General features: G+C 46.5%; 2 protein-coding genes across 8 annotated transcripts in view; one reads left to right on the top strand and one right to left on the bottom strand.

The window, feature by feature from the left end:
• LOC135249121 (transcription factor IIIB 90 kDa subunit-like) overlaps nucleotides 1-16,528 on the top strand; it is a 63,447-nt gene that overhangs the window by 14,637 nt on the left and 32,282 nt on the right. For all 5 annotated transcript variants that reach the window (XM_064324407.1, XM_064324417.1, XM_064324433.1 and 2 more), the window contains exons 6-12: nucleotides 1,084-1,156; nucleotides 7,652-7,801; nucleotides 9,539-9,632; nucleotides 10,817-10,943; nucleotides 11,710-11,749; nucleotides 11,867-11,959; nucleotides 13,045-13,329. In XM_064324407.1, the coding sequence (XP_064180477.1) occupies nucleotides 1,084-1,156; nucleotides 7,652-7,801; nucleotides 9,539-9,632; nucleotides 10,817-10,943; nucleotides 11,710-11,749; nucleotides 11,867-11,959; nucleotides 13,045-13,329 (862 nt within the window). The remainder of the gene's footprint in view (nucleotides 1-1,083; nucleotides 1,157-7,651; nucleotides 7,802-9,538; nucleotides 9,633-10,816; nucleotides 10,944-11,709; nucleotides 11,750-11,866; nucleotides 11,960-13,044; nucleotides 13,330-16,528) is intronic.
• LOC135249140 (BTB/POZ domain-containing protein 6-B) lies at nucleotides 1,984-6,045 on the bottom strand. 3 transcript variants are annotated; one of them, XM_064324461.1, is made up of 5 exons: nucleotides 5,895-6,045; nucleotides 4,108-4,399; nucleotides 3,840-3,930; nucleotides 3,630-3,748; nucleotides 1,984-3,429 (listed from the first exon to the last, which is right to left on the bottom strand). In XM_064324461.1, the coding sequence occupies exons 2-5, from the start codon at nucleotides 4,308-4,310 to the stop codon at nucleotides 2,397-2,399; spliced, it is 1,446 nt and encodes a 481-aa protein (XP_064180531.1). In that variant the 5' UTR covers nucleotides 4,311-4,399; nucleotides 5,895-6,045; the 3' UTR covers nucleotides 1,984-2,396. The 3 variants fall into 3 exon arrangements, with proteins under 3 accessions (XP_064180531.1, XP_064180522.1, XP_064180513.1); XM_064324452.1 differs by lacking the exon at nucleotides 5,895-6,045 and adding an exon at nucleotides 4,673-5,829; XM_064324443.1 differs by lacking the exon at nucleotides 5,895-6,045 and having other exon boundaries at nucleotides 4,108-5,833.

The raw sequence follows: 16,528 nt of genomic DNA, 5'->3' as shown, positions 1-16,528 counted from the left end.
TCCATTCAGCATTTGTTATTTATTTTAACATGCTTGTGTTCTTTTTCTTCACTAATTGTTTGGTGAATTCAGACATTGGCTAAATTATCCCCAAGCTGTTTGTGAAGATGAATTCTGCACTTTCATTCAGTAGCATGTCAAAGATGAGGGCAAATGTTGATTGAATCCAGGCCAGTGTGGCAAAAGGAGCTGACTGGTGTAAAGATACTCAGAAATATTAGCCAAACTTCATGTATCTAAGATTAGCTGTGTGGCATAACATTTATTAAGACCTCCCTTCATACTGCCATATGGCAATCCTCGGTATGCTTACCATCTGCACTTTGGGCAATGTATAGCGGCAGCGTAACAGTATACGGGCTACGCAGCTATGCATCAAATTTCAAAATAACTTTTGCCCTTTATAGTAGTGAGTCACGCCCGTGTGAAGACTGCGATGGGTGTATAAATTTAGGCTTGCATTTGTCTGCAGTTTTAATCTGAATAATTCAGCGTGGGGACATTTTCTGAGACCCAGTTGGTGCTTGGTTTATTTTTACGCCCCCAGCTGTTCCCCGAGATGCCCCCACCCCCCCACCTCCTCTGGTATTGGTGGGGAGCTGTGAGCCTGGGTCCAGGCAGCAGAGCAGCCATAAACATTTCAGGAATCCCTCGCAAGTGGAGCCCCACCCTGACCGGCTGCAGTGTTGTCCACCGCGGGCAGGGTAGCAGGCCGGACGCCTCCCTGCAACGGGGGTCGCGACCCCTGCGGGTCCAGATGGAGGCGGGGCACGGGGGTGACGCTCGGCGTCCCCTCCCGCGCTCGGTCGCGGCAGACCTCGGCGACACCAGCGAAAGGAAGGCCACCGTGCGAAAGGCGCTTTCGCCCGCCCCTGGGCCGCGTGTAATTTTAAAGTGCCGCGTCCCTCCTGAAATAGCGCCGTCCATATTTGCTGTGGCGTGGCGCAGCACTGTGGGAGAGTACTGCCCCACTCCTTTCTCTGGTACAGATCCAAGCCCCAGAGAGCCGTTCCCCAGCCTACAGCGCTGTGTGAAAGCTAACTCAGCCTGACCCGCCTGTTCCCTCTCTCACTCTCCCCGCAGGTCAACGTGTACGTTCTGGGAAGAACATTCCTCGTGTTGGCCAGGGAGCTGTGCATCAACGCTCCAGCAATAGGTAATCCCCACTCTGGCCTGTATCAAAGCTCCAGCAATAGGTAATCCCCACTCGGGCCTCTCTTGTGTTTGTTTAGCGATAGCTGTTTAAATAGCACTTGCGAGCCCATGCTGGGAGAACAGGGTTTGACCGTTCCATGGAGAAATGGTGTGGCCCAGCACAATCTGAAGCACAGTAACTCTGAACCGAAAGCTGAGCTCCGAAGAGTTCAAATATAACCACAAGGCAAACATTTGACAGTCGAGAGGAAAGTGTAGTACCGTTCAGTGTGTCTAGAGGGCACTGTGGCATTAACGTTTCTGAAAGAATGCTTCTATTTGGTGTTTTTCTCATCAACAGTCTAATGTTGTTTGCGCTCACTTATACTGAGCTGCTATTTCTGCTCCACAGTAACGGAAAAGCTGCTCATTTAAGCCCGTAAATTGTTCTAATTAAAACGAGGCCATCAGGTAGACAACAGAGGAAAGCCTCGACTGCAGCTTCATCCCCAACATTCGCTGGTTATAGCTCTATAGACATAAGGAATGTTAAACTGCCATTTACGTTCTTCAGTCACATTTATGTTTATTTTCCTTTTGATGACGTTAATGAGGTTAATCTAGCTTCGCCACATTCAAAAACAAAGTCTGTATTCCGTAATTGTTTTGAGCTGCATTCATTACAGAAGACTATGAGCTGAAATGGGCAGTGGTAATGGGAAGGGAAATGGATCTCTACAATAGTCAGGCACTGTGGAAGTGAGTTTCAAAGGCTGAATTTTCTCCGCCGTATTACCTCCTATTTTAACGCTCTTGCGGTTCACAATAACAAGCAGTAATAGCTGGGAGTTTAGCCACATAAAAACTTTTATGATTTGCAGGTTCATAAGCTCTAATACAGAACATTTCTTTTGTCAATCAGCTTCAAGCTGTGAACAAATTAGCCTTAATTTATGTACAAAACACAATGCACTAACGGGAGTCATCCACTAGAAGTGCAACACAACTTTTTACACATAACTGCATGCCGCAGCATTAATAATTAGAATCAAATATCAGTTCTTTTTCAAATAAATAGTTGAAGAGCCATTCCTTCACTTAAAATCTTGACAGTCTGTCAAAAAAACTAACAGGCTTTTAGTGTTACATAGTTTCTTACTGCTACATTATTAAGAAGGCAAAAACTGTTTGGACTTCCTCCCCATGTGCTTCTCTAGCAGTGGTGGAATGCAGTTAAATATGGACGCACACGCTTGCATGACTCATGCATAGAACACCAGCTCCGGGATCTGTCCCCCCTGAACCCCTGTCCCATTGGTGCTGTCCGAGGAGCACTGGAACTGAAACGTCACCTTCCCACACTGCACCTCCGTCATGCCCTCCTGCCCAAAGTAGCTGAGCTCGTTCCCGTCCAGGACCACGCTGACCGTGTAGAACGTGTCCTGCTCCACCTGGACCGGGTGCTCGAACCAGACCGAGAAGGTGCTGCTGGACCCGTCCGATACGAACTTAGTCAAGTTCTGCGCCAGGGTCGCCCCCTGGCGCTTGAGTTCGATTTTGGCGCTGTACTCGGCCTTGCCGCCGCTGGACCCGTACAGGCCCAGCCCCGCGATGAAGACCCGCTTGTCCACGGCAAACTGGATGCTGTCGCAGCGGCCCCGGTACCGCCACTGGTTGCTGCGGTAGGCCGAGGACTGGAAGCGGTGGCAGCGCTGCGGGGCCAGCCCCTTCCTCTGCGCCAGGGGGAAGCCCAGCTCCGGCTTATTGGCCGCCGTGTACCACAGGAAGATGTCGTGCGTCTCCTCCAGCGTCAGGATGTCCGACTGGGCGGCCCCGTCGGCGAACTCCTCCAGTGTCATGGTGGGTATCCGGACCAGGTACAGCGCCTTGCCCAGGACGTTCCTCTTGTTGCGGGTGGTCACCCCCAGCCCTTGTCGCTTGCACTCGGCTACGGCCCAGTTCACAATGGCCTCGAAGACCACCACCTCCTTGGTGTTGAGGGTCTCCCGCGTCAGGATGATCTCCAGGGTCTGCAGGTCGATCTCGCAGAAGCCCTCGGACTTGAGCGCCAGCTCGGCCTGCGCGTCTATGACCTCCCAGCAGCGCTGCGTGAGCTCCGGCTCCTCAAACAGCCGGCTCTGGGACAGCAGCACACATGCGTTCTTCGCCTCGAGGCTCGTCTCCAGGAAGTTGACGCAAGCCTTTGCCAGGGCAGGCACGATATACTTCTTTGCAGCATACAGAGTGGCCAGCACTGTGTCAGCCTCTAGGTCAATTTCATCACTGTACATATACCTGATGGACAGGGTTAAAAGAAAAACGCCTTTTTATTACAGACCGACAATGAAGCGTTCTACAGTTGGTTAACAATGGCAGCAGACTCTCCAGTAATATTGCAGAAAAAAACACCACCTGCTTGCTTTATTACGTAATTAACTCTGAAATTATACTCTGTAATCTCGTGTAATAGTAGTTAAGCATGACTGTGTACTTACTTTAACAGGATAAGAAAAGCAGCAGGTTCCACATCTGGGATATGAATTTCAGACTCCCCCTCCGCAAGATCCCCATAAAACATGGCACAGAAAACGGAACTGCCCACCGCCAATACATACTGAAGGGAAAGAAACCACCAATTAAGACGTTGCCGCAGACCTCCGAGTTTAAACGAGATATTAAACATAACAACAGAGGTGCAGGCTCACCTTGTGCGCCGGTACTTTCTGTGATTCACCCGGGGGACCAACGATGAAATGAACATCGGCCATGAGTTCGTTATTGAACATTAAGGCATTCCTGGAGATAAAACCATTTATACCGTTTATTTTATGGCACAGGCGATTATACATCGTTTTTGGGTATTATGGGTATTATAAATATACATTTATAAAAGCAAATAATAGTACACACATTGCCCCCTGCAGCGTTTTTGCGTATCTGAGTAGTGCAATTGAAACCGTTTTTAAAACGAACCTCTCGCGCAGCGTCGGGTGAGACGACTGCCAGTTAGAAGTTTCTACGTTGTTATTGTTGATATTTTGCTGGTTGGTGGTAGTCGTAGCGGCGGTAGTAGTCTGTGTGACTTGGACAATGTTTTTCTTGCTAGTAGCAGTCACTGTAGTGCCGTTATTGGGGAGGTTGGTGTTTGTGCTGGCAGGGTACAATTCTGCAGCCATCTTCTTCTTCAAGGATAGAGTTACAATTTCATAGCATACCGGCAGCTTGCTGGGATGTTTCCCACCTTTTTTAGATTTTTTCAGGGTTTCTGGAAGTAAAAGGAAGAAAGTCAAACACTTCATGATCCGGCCATGAAGGCAGTCTGGGGCTGTTGGCATCAGCACACAAATCGATCTGTCAGATATCTTAAATAAAAATAGAGTTTGACGTAAGTTTTAAAATGACGTTCGAGATTACAAATCCAGGTGCGCCGTAGGTAATTCAACTCGATGTGTAAAAACGCAAGTGCCCCCAGTTGTACAGCTTCTTGCGTACGTGGTAAACAAATGTATCATTACACAGTATGGAGATCTTTACCAACCCTGAATGAATTTAAACAGCAACATTAAGATTTCCGTCCAGCGGAATTATTCCAACTTCACGTCGAATACTTTTTCCTCTTTTTCATCGCATCTTTTGTAAAAACAGAGATGTATCTGGTGGAAATGTTACTTTTTATTTCCCCTCAAAAATGTAAAAGAAAGGCAAAAAATGCGGTGAACGAGCAATAAGTCCTTTTTCGGAGCAGCGATTCCCGAGTGAGTGGCAGATGTTTGTCAAAAGCTGTACGTATCCAAGGGAGAGACGGGGCTCCTCGGTAGCTGCTGCGCAGATACGATATGAATAATAATATAACGGGTCTGAGCTTTTCTTCTTGTGTGTGTGTAGTTTATTTTCTGGGCAATTCTCGCGGACGCCCTGCTCCCTGTGAACAAATCAGCTTTGCCGATTCCTTTAACGTCAGCAGCCTGAGGCACCTCCCCCAGCTCAGCCCCTCTCTCGCTCTACGCTGCAGAGACGACCGAGCGGAGCGTACCCCCTTGCCAATAGTTTACGGCGTATCACGCCACTGTTTCTGCAGCAACAAATAAAGACAATAATTCGGAACATGGTTTAAACCATATTAATAATAAAATCCATTACATTTTCTATATCCCGAACTGAAACAGAGTAATTATCCTCTTGGCAAAGAGCTTGTGTATGCTACGCATGTTGCTTTGATTGTGAAGAAAGACCAGATAATTCACAAAGTTCGTTCCAGTCTCCGTTAAAGAACTAACATCGGTATAAAACGATGCGACTCATAACTTCATGCAGGACTGCACTGTGTCGTGAAAGCAACCGAATACACCTTAAAACTGCATACCAAGCTACAGACTCTAAAATGGCTCGAGAATCGGACGTTCTTTAATTAGGATTCATGGGGTAAACATCATCTGCAGCGAACTGAAACTGCGACTAATTAATAAACCCTGAACTATGAAAGTATTCAGTTAACAACGACTGCAATTGGCACCACCCAGATTGTTTTAAATATGTCAAAGCTTTCGAAATATAGACGGAATGATTTTCATTATTATTTGTAAATCGCAAAATCTTACTCATGAGACGACGAACATATAGAATAGATCACATCACATAGCTCTGGTGCCTTCCCAGTTCCTGGCTCGCTGTACAGTCGAAGTAACCGCCAACTATACCGTATTAAAACGAAATATTGAGCAGACGGATACTCAGAGACAGGAAAGTGCATAAATTGTTACCTTATTGAATAAAAGGGCGTCCAACCAACAGCAAAAGCCTTTAAGTTTGGTTTCTGCGAGCCTCATCGGAGCCAGAAGCCATGTTAAATCAGGAGATGGGGATGAGGGAGGGGGTTGGGCTTACTGTATCCTGTTACCAGACCGGTCTCCCGGCTTTCCAACAGAGGGCTCCGGCGCTACAAAATGTGAATGTTTATGGACGGCTCGCACTAAGCAGCTTAATGCCCATATAGCTTTAGCCATAAGTATTCGGCCATCATAGCTTACAATTAATGTGGTGAACTGGAGATGATACTTTCAGAATATGAATTTATTAACAATATACAACGGTAAGGTTCTCCCAATTCAGTAAAAAAATAAATCTGGGATTAAATTTGGTTAGAAATTGAGAGGTAATTACAATAAATTTTCTTAGTGGCATTGTGTTAATTTGGTGTGATTTTGCAAAACGGATTGGTTATTTTTCCCTTACACAAGTGAAACAACACATATACATTATAGAGAGTGCTGGAAACAAGTAATTTACAACATAACATCAGTGGCAAAAAGAATGCAATCCCAGAATATTTCATATCAGAATCATCCAAAATTAGAATTTTCAAAACCTTGAAATGTTGGTGCCTATCTAAAACCCTAGTCAAGCGTGCTTGCACATTGTGCATTTTTTGTGGGAAAAGATAGACTTTGGCTTCCCAAGAGTGAAGCAGTTTGAATGATGCCCCTTTTATTGCATCGATCCAAAGGCTGAATTTACTGTTGCACTTCTAGTCAGAGCTGTTTGTTCTGGTTCAGGCTGTTTAGTCCTGCCCAAGATGTTTGCCAGGTCAGTGAATGCTGTTGTTTCCTGTGGAACATGCACCATCTGGGTATTAATTGGGTCCGTATTGTACAGTATTGCCACGGTGGTCCTAACATAAATTCTTCCTGGCCTTTGACATTTGCCAGGGAAATGCTCTCGAGTGTTCTGTGTACTGTCTGCAGAGGTTGTGGGCACACAGGGAGGGGATGGTGCCAGAAATTCAGAGACGAAGACTGGGGAGACTGAAGAAGTCTCTGTCCCAGTTTTATTAATACCTTTTTTTAAAATATCAGTCTCAGTGAGATAAGTGCAGTTGCAGAACTGAAATGGAAATCACAGAATCTCTTTAAATGGCTGAATGTTGCTGAATTTACTGACATGACATGAGTTCCTTTCTCTCTTGTGCACAACATGGACATTCTTGACCTGATAACATATTTATTGTGTGTTATTGATGTGCGATAATGTTATAATTTTATTCTGAACCAAGGACAGTTTGGGGTCCGCATTTCTGGGTGTTCTTGCTTGAAAGAATTTATATGGGTTCTCTCAGGAACATTGTGAATTGTGGTAACCTTTGTGGAATTTATAGAATTTAGGTTTGCAAGGAGGAGGGGCACTTTACTGTTTTCGGGACAAACAGTATTATGGCATCCTTAGTCCACTGTTTGGATGTTTCTGTGCTTTTGTGTTCACGCTTCTTAAAGGGCACTAACACGGTATGCTCTCGTAAGGTTGTTTTTTTATGTTTTAAAAAATATTATTTCAAAGAAGAAAAGTTTTTTGCTACTTTGGTGCTGTCTTGAGACCAGCCAGTTTAATTGGCCACATAAGGTCTTTATGCTAGTTCTAGCGGATGCTGTTGATAAGTGTCAGGAACGCTGTGAGTGGGGGGGTTTATTGATGAGTGTAATTATGCTCAGGGAGTTTCTCTCTGTTGCGCTCTCGTTTGCTACAGACCCTTGCCTGTACATCCCACGCTTTGCCCAGCTGCTGGAGTTTGGGGAGAAGAACCATGAGGTTTCCATGACGGCGCTGAGGCTGCTGCAGAGGATGAAGAGGGACTGGATGCACACCGGACGCCGGCCATCAGGGCTGTGTGGCGCAGGTAGGTTGTCAAGGAGACGGCCCTTTGTCTGACAACACGGGTGCCAGACCACAGGTTGGGAGACATTTCCGAGGATGCGTCGGTCGAAAATAAATCTTTTAATACTTTACCAGTCATGACCTAACAAAGCAAAGTCTGGGTGCTGCCTCAAGAAATTGTCTTAAGGAAGCACATGACTGGCAGGAAAATGCTTTATTTCTGGTAGAGATAGGACGTCTTGGCCACATTTTTATAGCAGAGCATTGCCCCTTCTTTGGACTTGCACCCCTTTTGTTTTTTCCATCGCCGAAATTAATTCACATTTTGCATTTAGAAGATGTTTTCCTCCACAAATTCACTGAAAAGAGATTATTGCGGAGAATGTAAAAAAGAAAGCTTTTTGTTGCCTGAAGCAAGAAGGGTTTACTGTAAGTTGAAGGGTCACGCATCTCGTAAGCATAGACCTAACGGGAAGAACTACAATTGTAATAAATAATTCACGGTCCAAACAAGCATAGCTGTGACTAGTTGAAATGTTGTGGCAACACCAAAGCTAAAATATGGTGTGAATTCATGGCAGCAGATATGATTTTATAGCATGTATTGCAAGATAAAACTGGCAGAGCTCTGTTCGGCAAACAAAATGGCACCCTTTCCCGGCCGATGTACAGAACCGTTCTCAGCATTGTAACTGGCGACTTGTCCTTGTCCCAGGTTAGAATGACAAACCTCTCGTGTGTGTATACATTTAATCTCTCGGTTTCACTTTTCTGCATTCTTCCACTGCTGCAACATTTGAATAATTAATCGCTTATCATTAATCATTTAGAACACTCACTTACTGAGAGGAAGTAAAAGTTTAGACAAAGATTTTCATTCAAAAGTCAGTAAATCTGATGGAAACTGCTGGAATCGTCTGTCTGAAAGCCCAGCCTCAGCCATCACGGATACCTAAACTGTGTAGATGTCCACTGATCCTTTGTATCCATATATCAGCACTGAGTAAAAGGGTGAAAGAACAGGCAGAAAACATTGAGAACATCGAGCTGATAAGACAAAGATATTGCGTAACTCGGATACACGACTTTTGTTTTTCTCCCATGAGCTTATTGACTGAAACGAGTATTATTTTTCAGATATCGCCTATATATAGCAGAGATGCAGAGAGAATATCTGGTGCGCTTACATAACAAAGACAGAGCAATGAGGAACACAACTCCCGTCTTCACAGAGCGCCGTTTGCCAGCTATTCACTATTTACTTGGAAAGCAATTTAAGGGGTGATTGACAGTCTGTTGAGTCTTTAGAATGTTTGATGTACTTAACATTCAACACGACTCTTGGCTGAACAATTCTCTGTCATTTACCTTATGATTAGTATTTAACATGCATATTTCAGAGCTTGAAACGTACTGAATGTTTAGCTGTTTTTTCCCAGGGAAAGTGTTTTATTTGACATGCTGTGTACATGGCAAGTCAGTGGCTGGTATATCCATCCAAACACTTTTCCTGGGTTTGGCTTTCTCGCAGAACCATCCTAGCTGCCTTAAGGTGCCCTATTCCCACCATCAAACATATTTTTTATGATCTTAATCTTTCAGTAAATATCTCTTCTTTTCAGCAGTGCGATTAAACTGGAGTACGTGGGTTATCACATTTACCGGTTAGAATCCAGTGTATGTTTGCTGTGATGAAAGGGCTGTTGAAGTTGCACTGACGCGGCAGGTTTTACTTTCTTTCGCGCGCGTGTGTCCGCAGCCCTGCTGGTCGCCGCCCGCATGCACGAGTTCCGGCGCACCGTGAAGGAAGTCATCGGCGTGGTGAAGGTGTGCGAGGCCACGCTGAGGAAGAGGTGCGTGTCGCCAGCGCTGATGTTCCTGCGACGCGGCGCCATTCGGGCTCCCGCTCCTGCGTCCGCTCACTGTACCCAACAGGGAGGAGAAGGCCTTTCAGGCCTCTGGCTCTTATCACCCTTTGCCTGACTATCTGTGGTTTTAAATCATCGCAGTGGGTATGGAAATTGAGTTTCCAATGCAATTCAAAATCAACAACAGAAAGCTTCCACTCGCTACACAAACCTACTTACGTTTTCAATCGCTGAAACTGTTTTTGAAGGGTGTTTTTTTAAAACTTTTTTTTAAAATCTTTTACCATTCGCAGTTCAGCCTGCTTGGATGTGTGCCAGTCAGATTTTATTTATTTATTTATTTATTTATTTTTGAAACTGAAGTTGTTATGCATAAATTGCAACCGTTCGCCCCAGCACTGAGCAGTTCGTTACACTGAAGAGTTTTCAATGTACTGTGGAAAAAAACTTGACTGTTATTGCTGTCTGTGACTCACCAGTCTGGGGTCAGGGTGTTTGTTCCAGTCTGAGAATGCCGCCTTCTTTTTTTTTTTTTAATTTAAATTTTTATACCAGAACATTCTTTCTGGGCCCAGCTGGCTTCACAATGGCAGTGGGTGTATGAGAGGTGCTTATATAGACCCCAGTTCTGTAATACCAGTGGTGCACCCTGTGGAGCGTTTGGCTGTGGAAGCCAGTATGACTGGTAATGTTCATAGCAGCGCTGCCCTACCGTGGCCCCCGATCGATCTGGGATCAGAGCGGACGCTGCCGTTTCCAGTTGACAGTTATGGCTTCATCAGTCCCCCGACAGCCAAAGATTTCCACAGTCACTCATCTGGTCAAGGACAAAAGAGCCTGTCAGCTGAAATTGAATAGCGACCTGGAGAAATTAATTTAGGCGAAAGCTTTCACGGTATATTTTACTAAATTATAGAGTCGTGCAAATGGCTGAGGGAAAATGCACAAGCTCTCATGACAACCAGCAACAAAAAAAAAAACCTTTAGTCCATCACAGACATCTGTTGGTGTAGTTTATGACATTGCAGCGATGGGCAAAAAACTAAGAAATGTCTCTATAGTTTAATCAAACCCCCCTTTTTAAGTTTAAATCTTTCTATTGTAATTTCCGGTGTTGAAGAAATCGGAAGGCATATTTTTTTTTTGTTTGGTTTGCGTTAATCCGGCAGGCTGACTGAGTTTGAGGAGACGCCCACCAGTCAGCTGACCATTGACGAGTTCATGAAGGTGGACCTGGAGCAGGAGTGCGACCCGCCCTCGTTCACCGCCGGACAGAAGAAGCTGAAGATGCGGGAGGTCAGTCTGCGGACAGCTCTAGAGCTCCCTGATCCATTTGGGCTCTCTGCTCCAGTGTGGCTTCTGCATTCTCTCCAATAGGCTACAGTGCATGTACGCCATAGGTCAGAGTGTCAAAGTGTCTTCCTGTTTATTCAGATTAACTCTTTGTCCACACATGTATTTTGACTGAGGCTTCATATGAAAGTGTATAATGGTTAACTATGTCCTCCCTGTTTACGAGGAAGTGAAGTCATTCTCATTACACATGGCCACCTGACTGATCACTGAGGAAATGCACAGTAGGGACATGTTGTCTGTTTGTCGAGTTTGTTTTCTGCTCTGCTCGGCAGCTGTTGAATCTTTCGCTAATAAGCATGGATGGAGTAAGGGAGAGTACTTCACATCGCATGGAAGTGCTGCTGGTAGTCATCTGTGTTCTGCACCGTCTCTCAAGTTAATGCTAATTAGCGTACTCCGTGGTGCTAACAACGGGCTTCATAACCTACTTCTTGCTGGGCTGATAATTATGGTTTTTGCTTCTACTCGTGAGCGTACTTCATGTGAATAAGGCTGTGTAAAGAGCTCATAGGCGGGAGATCGTGACCTTATTTGGCTGCTGTGCGAACAGACCTTAAGTGTGCCTCCCTGCCGCGCTCCAAGCCAGTGTGCTGTATTATTCCGCTAAATGTGTCACTGTTCACAAACACCGTTTCTGTAACAAACACTTTCTTTCATGAACACAGTGTTCCTCTTCTGAAATAATGCAATCTTTCGTTTTTTTAAGCTCGAGAAAGAATTGGCCAAGAAGATTGATGACGTTCAAGGTAATAATGATGTTAAAGAACAGCGCAAATGATTAATTGTTTGAAATAAACAGAAATGACACACGTGGAAAGCCTCTGTAAGCGCTGTCAGCTGGGTGCTGTGCTTGGTCTCTGCAGGTGAAATCTTCTGTTACCAAGACGAGATCGAGAATGAGCTGGAGAACAGCCGGCCCAAGCCGAGAGGGATGTACGCCTGCTCCGGCAACAACGGTATTGCCCTTAGAAACTGTGCGCCTGTGTGTGTGTGCCTGTTTGTGTGCCTCATTGTGCGCCTGTTTGTGTGTGCCTGTTTATGCGTCCGTATGTGCCTGTGTGTGTGTGCGCCCGTGTGTGCGCCCGTGTGTGCCTGTGTTTGTGCCTGTTTTTGTGTTCCTGTTTGTGTGCCTCATTGTGCGCCTGTTTGTGTGTTCCTGTGTGTGTGCCTGCGTGTATCTGGGTGTGTCTGTATGTGTGTGTGTGTGTGTGTGTGTGTCTCTGAGTCTCTGCTTGCGTGTGTGTGTGTGTGGGTGCGTGTGTGTGTGTGTGTGTGTGTGTTGATGCTCTTTGACACAGACACCTGGTTTATTTTCTGTACAAGGCCCTTTCCTGCCCTTCTAGACTCTGCATCTGTATCTTCACTGTCAGGCACCTGCCACATCCATGTCCACACAGTGGAACAATTTCCATTATTGTATCATTAGCGAGCTTTTATCGGTGGCAAATTGGGTGTTTTGATGCCATTTCAGCTGGGTGTCATGTTTTTCCCCCACAATGCAATTATAAAAACATGACTGATTGCTGTAATTGTTTCACTATCCATTTGCAAGTGACTTTCTCTCTGTAACTATCTGCATATACCTACGCTGTACACAAACCAATCCCGTCTTAATTACAGCCTCGTCGTGAGACAGTTTTAATGAGGTTATTAATCAATGTGACAACAGCGATGTTGGGCTAGCCTGGATTATGAAATGTCAGGTACAGAATTTCTATTTTTATTTTTATTTTTTGAATTTGCGGTCAGCAGTGTTCATTCAGGGTAACGGCACATTAATATTTATCAAAGCCGGGATATGCTTCAATTTGCTTTCTTGCCATGAAATAAAAACAGAGTGAAATGTGATCATCTCTTGCATTTTTGCGGATAGTAATATTGAATGTCAGGCTGCCTGTTTGTGTTCTCCGTGGGGAGTGCTGGTGGTTGACTGACAGCAGGGAATGTTCTGGGTTTCCGCGTAAACGGACAGTGCGTCTCCTCACCGCTGTGGTTTCCACAGCGAGTGTCTCTGACCCGCGCTCTCGTTCTCTCCCCCCAGGCTCCCAGGACGACGCCGCGTCCGTCACCCTCAGCCAGTTCGGCGAGGAGGACCTGGAGGACGAGGAGCTGGAGGCGGCCGCCGACCACCTCCGCAAGGTCCTGTACGGCGACGCCCTCCCCAGGCCGCCGGAGGAGGAGGAGGCGGGCGAGGGGGAGGCGCCGGAGCAGCCCCCGCCCTCCCGGCGGCCCTCCCTGGCCTCCCTGCTGGGCCCCCTGCCCACGGCCGCCAGCCTGGGCCTCAGCGAGTCCATCGAGGAGTGCATCGACGCCAAGAAGGAGGACGGTGAGCGCGCCGCCCCGGAACCGCCCACCCCAACCCCCCCCCCCGAGCGCCGCCCCCCCCGCCGCCGCCGAACGCGTCTCAACCGGCCTTTTCGCTTCAGCCGGTCCTCATCTGGCGTAATTGGGCCGTTTTGATTAATTGGCCGCGTCGAATCGGTTCACACCTAGACCGAGGTCTTTCACTAATGAAGTTTAGACAAATAGTTAAGTATGCGCCATTTATTAATTTGTCTCTGTAGATGTGGGCAGATCGAGCGAATCACCTGCGGGATCATAATTGTGTGTGGATGGGAAACGGTGCCTTTACATGGAAGAAATGGAACTTTTAAGTCTTGGGGTTATCCTGCCTTTGGCTGAGTCTCTGTTGGTGTTCTTTTGTCAGCAGGTTTCAGTTCGAATTAAGCTGGGAAATGTTTGCATTAATCCCCTTGTTTGAGGATACACATCGGTATGTAGACATGGTTTAATGCATTCTCTCACTGGAAAGTTGTTACGGCGTGAGGTCGATCTTTTTGGCTCAGTGAGACTACGCATTTCCTTATCATTTTTTAGAAGTTTTATTCTTTTGTTTGTTTTAAATGGCAGCTTTCAGATTGCTGGTGTTTTTGGATGCGCTGGGTTTAGAGGGGGATGAAGACGTCTTAAGAGCGCAGTGTAGACGCTGAGGTAGCTGCGCGGGGGTTTTGTCTGCGAGCTCCTTTGTTGGGCTTTCGTCGGGCAGCGGCTGCGGACGGCTTGGCGGCCCCTCGGAGGCCTCGCTAATTGCGGTGGGTTTTTCGCGGGAGCGGAGCTTCAAAGCCCCGGCTGTATCTTTGAAGCGCCAGTGGATGCTGCACCTTGTCATTAGCGCTGCTTTTCATCCCTGCGGGTGAGGGGGGGGGGGGGGTGTCCTCCGTTCCGCTGTGGCCGGGGCGAGCAGAGCGGACGGTCCGGGAGCGCGGAGCCGTTTCGGGAGGGGTCGTTTGGGAGGGGCCGTCTGAGCCAGTGAGGCGAGCGGCCGCCGTATCTTTCCTGATTTCACTGCTGAGAAATCGAGGAGCTCCCGCCCTCCCGTCCCCGAAATTGCTCCACTCCTACGTTATGCGTGCAGTCGCGACACAAGTTGTGAAACTTTTTTTTTACTGGCTGACTGCTCTCGCGGCGAGCCAAATGAGTCACAGCGTACAAAGGACAATTATGATTGTTTACAAGGGGGAAATGGTAGCTGCGGACGTGCTCGGTAGCAGTTCTGCGCCAAGCTAGGTTGTCTGATAACGAGGGGGAGTCGCTGTAAAGTTTGGGTGAAGATTGATTGGATCTCGTTTGTTGTCGACAGAGCCTTCAGCCCTAATCGGCCAGGCCAGGGCCTCCGTTTACCGGCTCCTTGAATGTTGAGCACAAAGCGTTTTGTGACTGTTGTCCTCTGCTTTCGTTTTCTGCGGCGGCCCAAGTTGTGCACAGCTGCAGCATTAACTGCACTCCACACCTTCTTCACACCAAGCAGAAATTTTACAGGCGACTTTACGGGGGTGAAAAAAAAGCAGAGATAAACGCTTGAAGAACTGACTCAGCCTGGACTTCAAAACCCAGCTCCGTGAAATCTTTGTTTGTGAAGACTTTTAAGCACACGGGAAGCAGTGTGTTTGGCTCCACACAAGCTCCACTGTGAGGGGAACCTCTTAAAGGGGACTATTACAGAGTCATATGCGTCATTGTATTGGCTTCCTTTCTTCAGAGACCAGCACCCCCCCCCCATTAATATTGGTTTCATTCTAATTTGGGTGTGCTGGGTTTGAACTTGAGGGTTAGCTTGAGGTTGTTCTGGTGTGTGGGGCCGGCCAGTCCAGCTGACGCACTTGACCACAGAAACAGTTTTTGGGTCATCCTGTCCAGGGTTTTACCCAGGGTGGCGGCATGGTGTTTGGCCTAAATAAAACTAAAAGAGTCTGATGTGATGACCTCGTTATGCCCAGATCCTATTTAAAGCAGAATCCTCTAGAGGAGGGAGACCAGATTTAACTGGGAAATTTCGTATCACCTTTAAAAAAAAAAAATTGTAAGTAGTTCATGCTTATGCAATATCGGTGTGCCAGTCTTGCAGCTGAACCACTTACAGGAACATTTCCATAATGATAGACTCGTGAAAGCACCTTTAAGCCTGACCGCTATACTCATTAGCTTTATTCACAAATAGCGTCTGACAGGGTTTCATGACTTGATTAGCAAATGGAAATATGTATTTATTTTTTTAAAAACATCATTTTAATGTTATATTCAACATTCCCTTTTGCTAGATGAGTCATGAATTTCAGTTTAAAAAAAAACATAACATCAGTAGTAAGCACTTTGCTAAGGTCAGGCACTTTGACTAAACCCTTATCGCAAATTAGAGACGCTGCACTAGCTATTGGTTTTTCTGGTCCGTTCTCAGCCAATCCAGCCATCGGGTACGAAGCTTGGGGTTTTTAAATGACGAGGGTGCTCCAGTGCTGTGATTTATTATTGTTCTATTCTTAAATCAAGGTCCCTGTGATCATCAGCATTCAGCAGTGAATTGGAGTTCAGCAGGTCCGTTTAGAGTCATGTCCGTAGTCGGGTGCGTTGCAGTTTTTTATTTTTATTTTTATTTTTTTACTGCATTATGGCAGCCTGCCTTTTTCAGCCAGTGACTCATGCAGTCAAGCGGCCTCTCGCAATCAAAAAGCTTGTTATCGCTTATTACGGGTCATTGTATTGTAGTCTGTCAAATAAAAAAGGCCTCTCTCTAGGCTCCATGTCGCGCTGATGGATATAAATACGTCTCACAGATGTGGGGATGTGCTTCGCCTGTCGTTCGGCGTCTGGAGCCACAGATCCAGACCACACAAATATTAGCCGCAATCAACTACCACCTGACCCCGCTATGATGTAATTAGACAGCTGCTTTACAATCACCCGGCTACCATGACATCACAGTTGGAGCCGTGCCATGCGCAGGGCCTTTGTCTCCCTCTTAAAGACGCAGGCAGCAGCAAAATACAGGCCTGCCTGTTTTTAAGGGGAGCTTCTCGCTGCTCTGTATTTTTGTAACGTACGGCCTTTTTGTTTTTGTGTAGCGAGAGCCTGATGTTACTGTTGGTATCTCTCTGTGAAACAGCACCGGGAGGTTATGCAGAGTTTACTCGTTTCTTCTCACTGCAGGAGGGAATGGTTCTCCTTGTTGCTGTGATGCTGGTGAGCTG

This window comes from Anguilla rostrata, chromosome 1 (genome assembly GCF_018555375.3).
Source record: "Anguilla rostrata isolate EN2019 chromosome 1, ASM1855537v3, whole genome shotgun sequence".
NCBI lineage: Eukaryota > Metazoa > Chordata > Actinopteri > Anguilliformes > Anguillidae > Anguilla > Anguilla rostrata.
This window is presented reverse-complemented; position numbering and strand designations above follow the sequence as displayed.

Excerpts from the sequence above, each read along its gene's own strand:
- LOC135249140 (XM_064324443.1), bottom strand. The coding sequence starts at position 4,469 with ATGCCAACAGCCCCAGACTGCCTTCATGGCCGGATCATGAAGTGTTTG. Across the intron at positions 3,931-4,107 it reads CACCCGACGCTGCGCGAGAG|GAATGCCTTAATGTTCAATA; the intron begins GTTCGTTTTAAA and ends TTTTATCTCCAG. Across the intron at positions 3,749-3,839 it reads AGAAAGTACCGGCGCACAAG|TATGTATTGGCGGTGGGCAG; the intron begins GTGAGCCTGCAC and ends CTTTCCCTTCAG.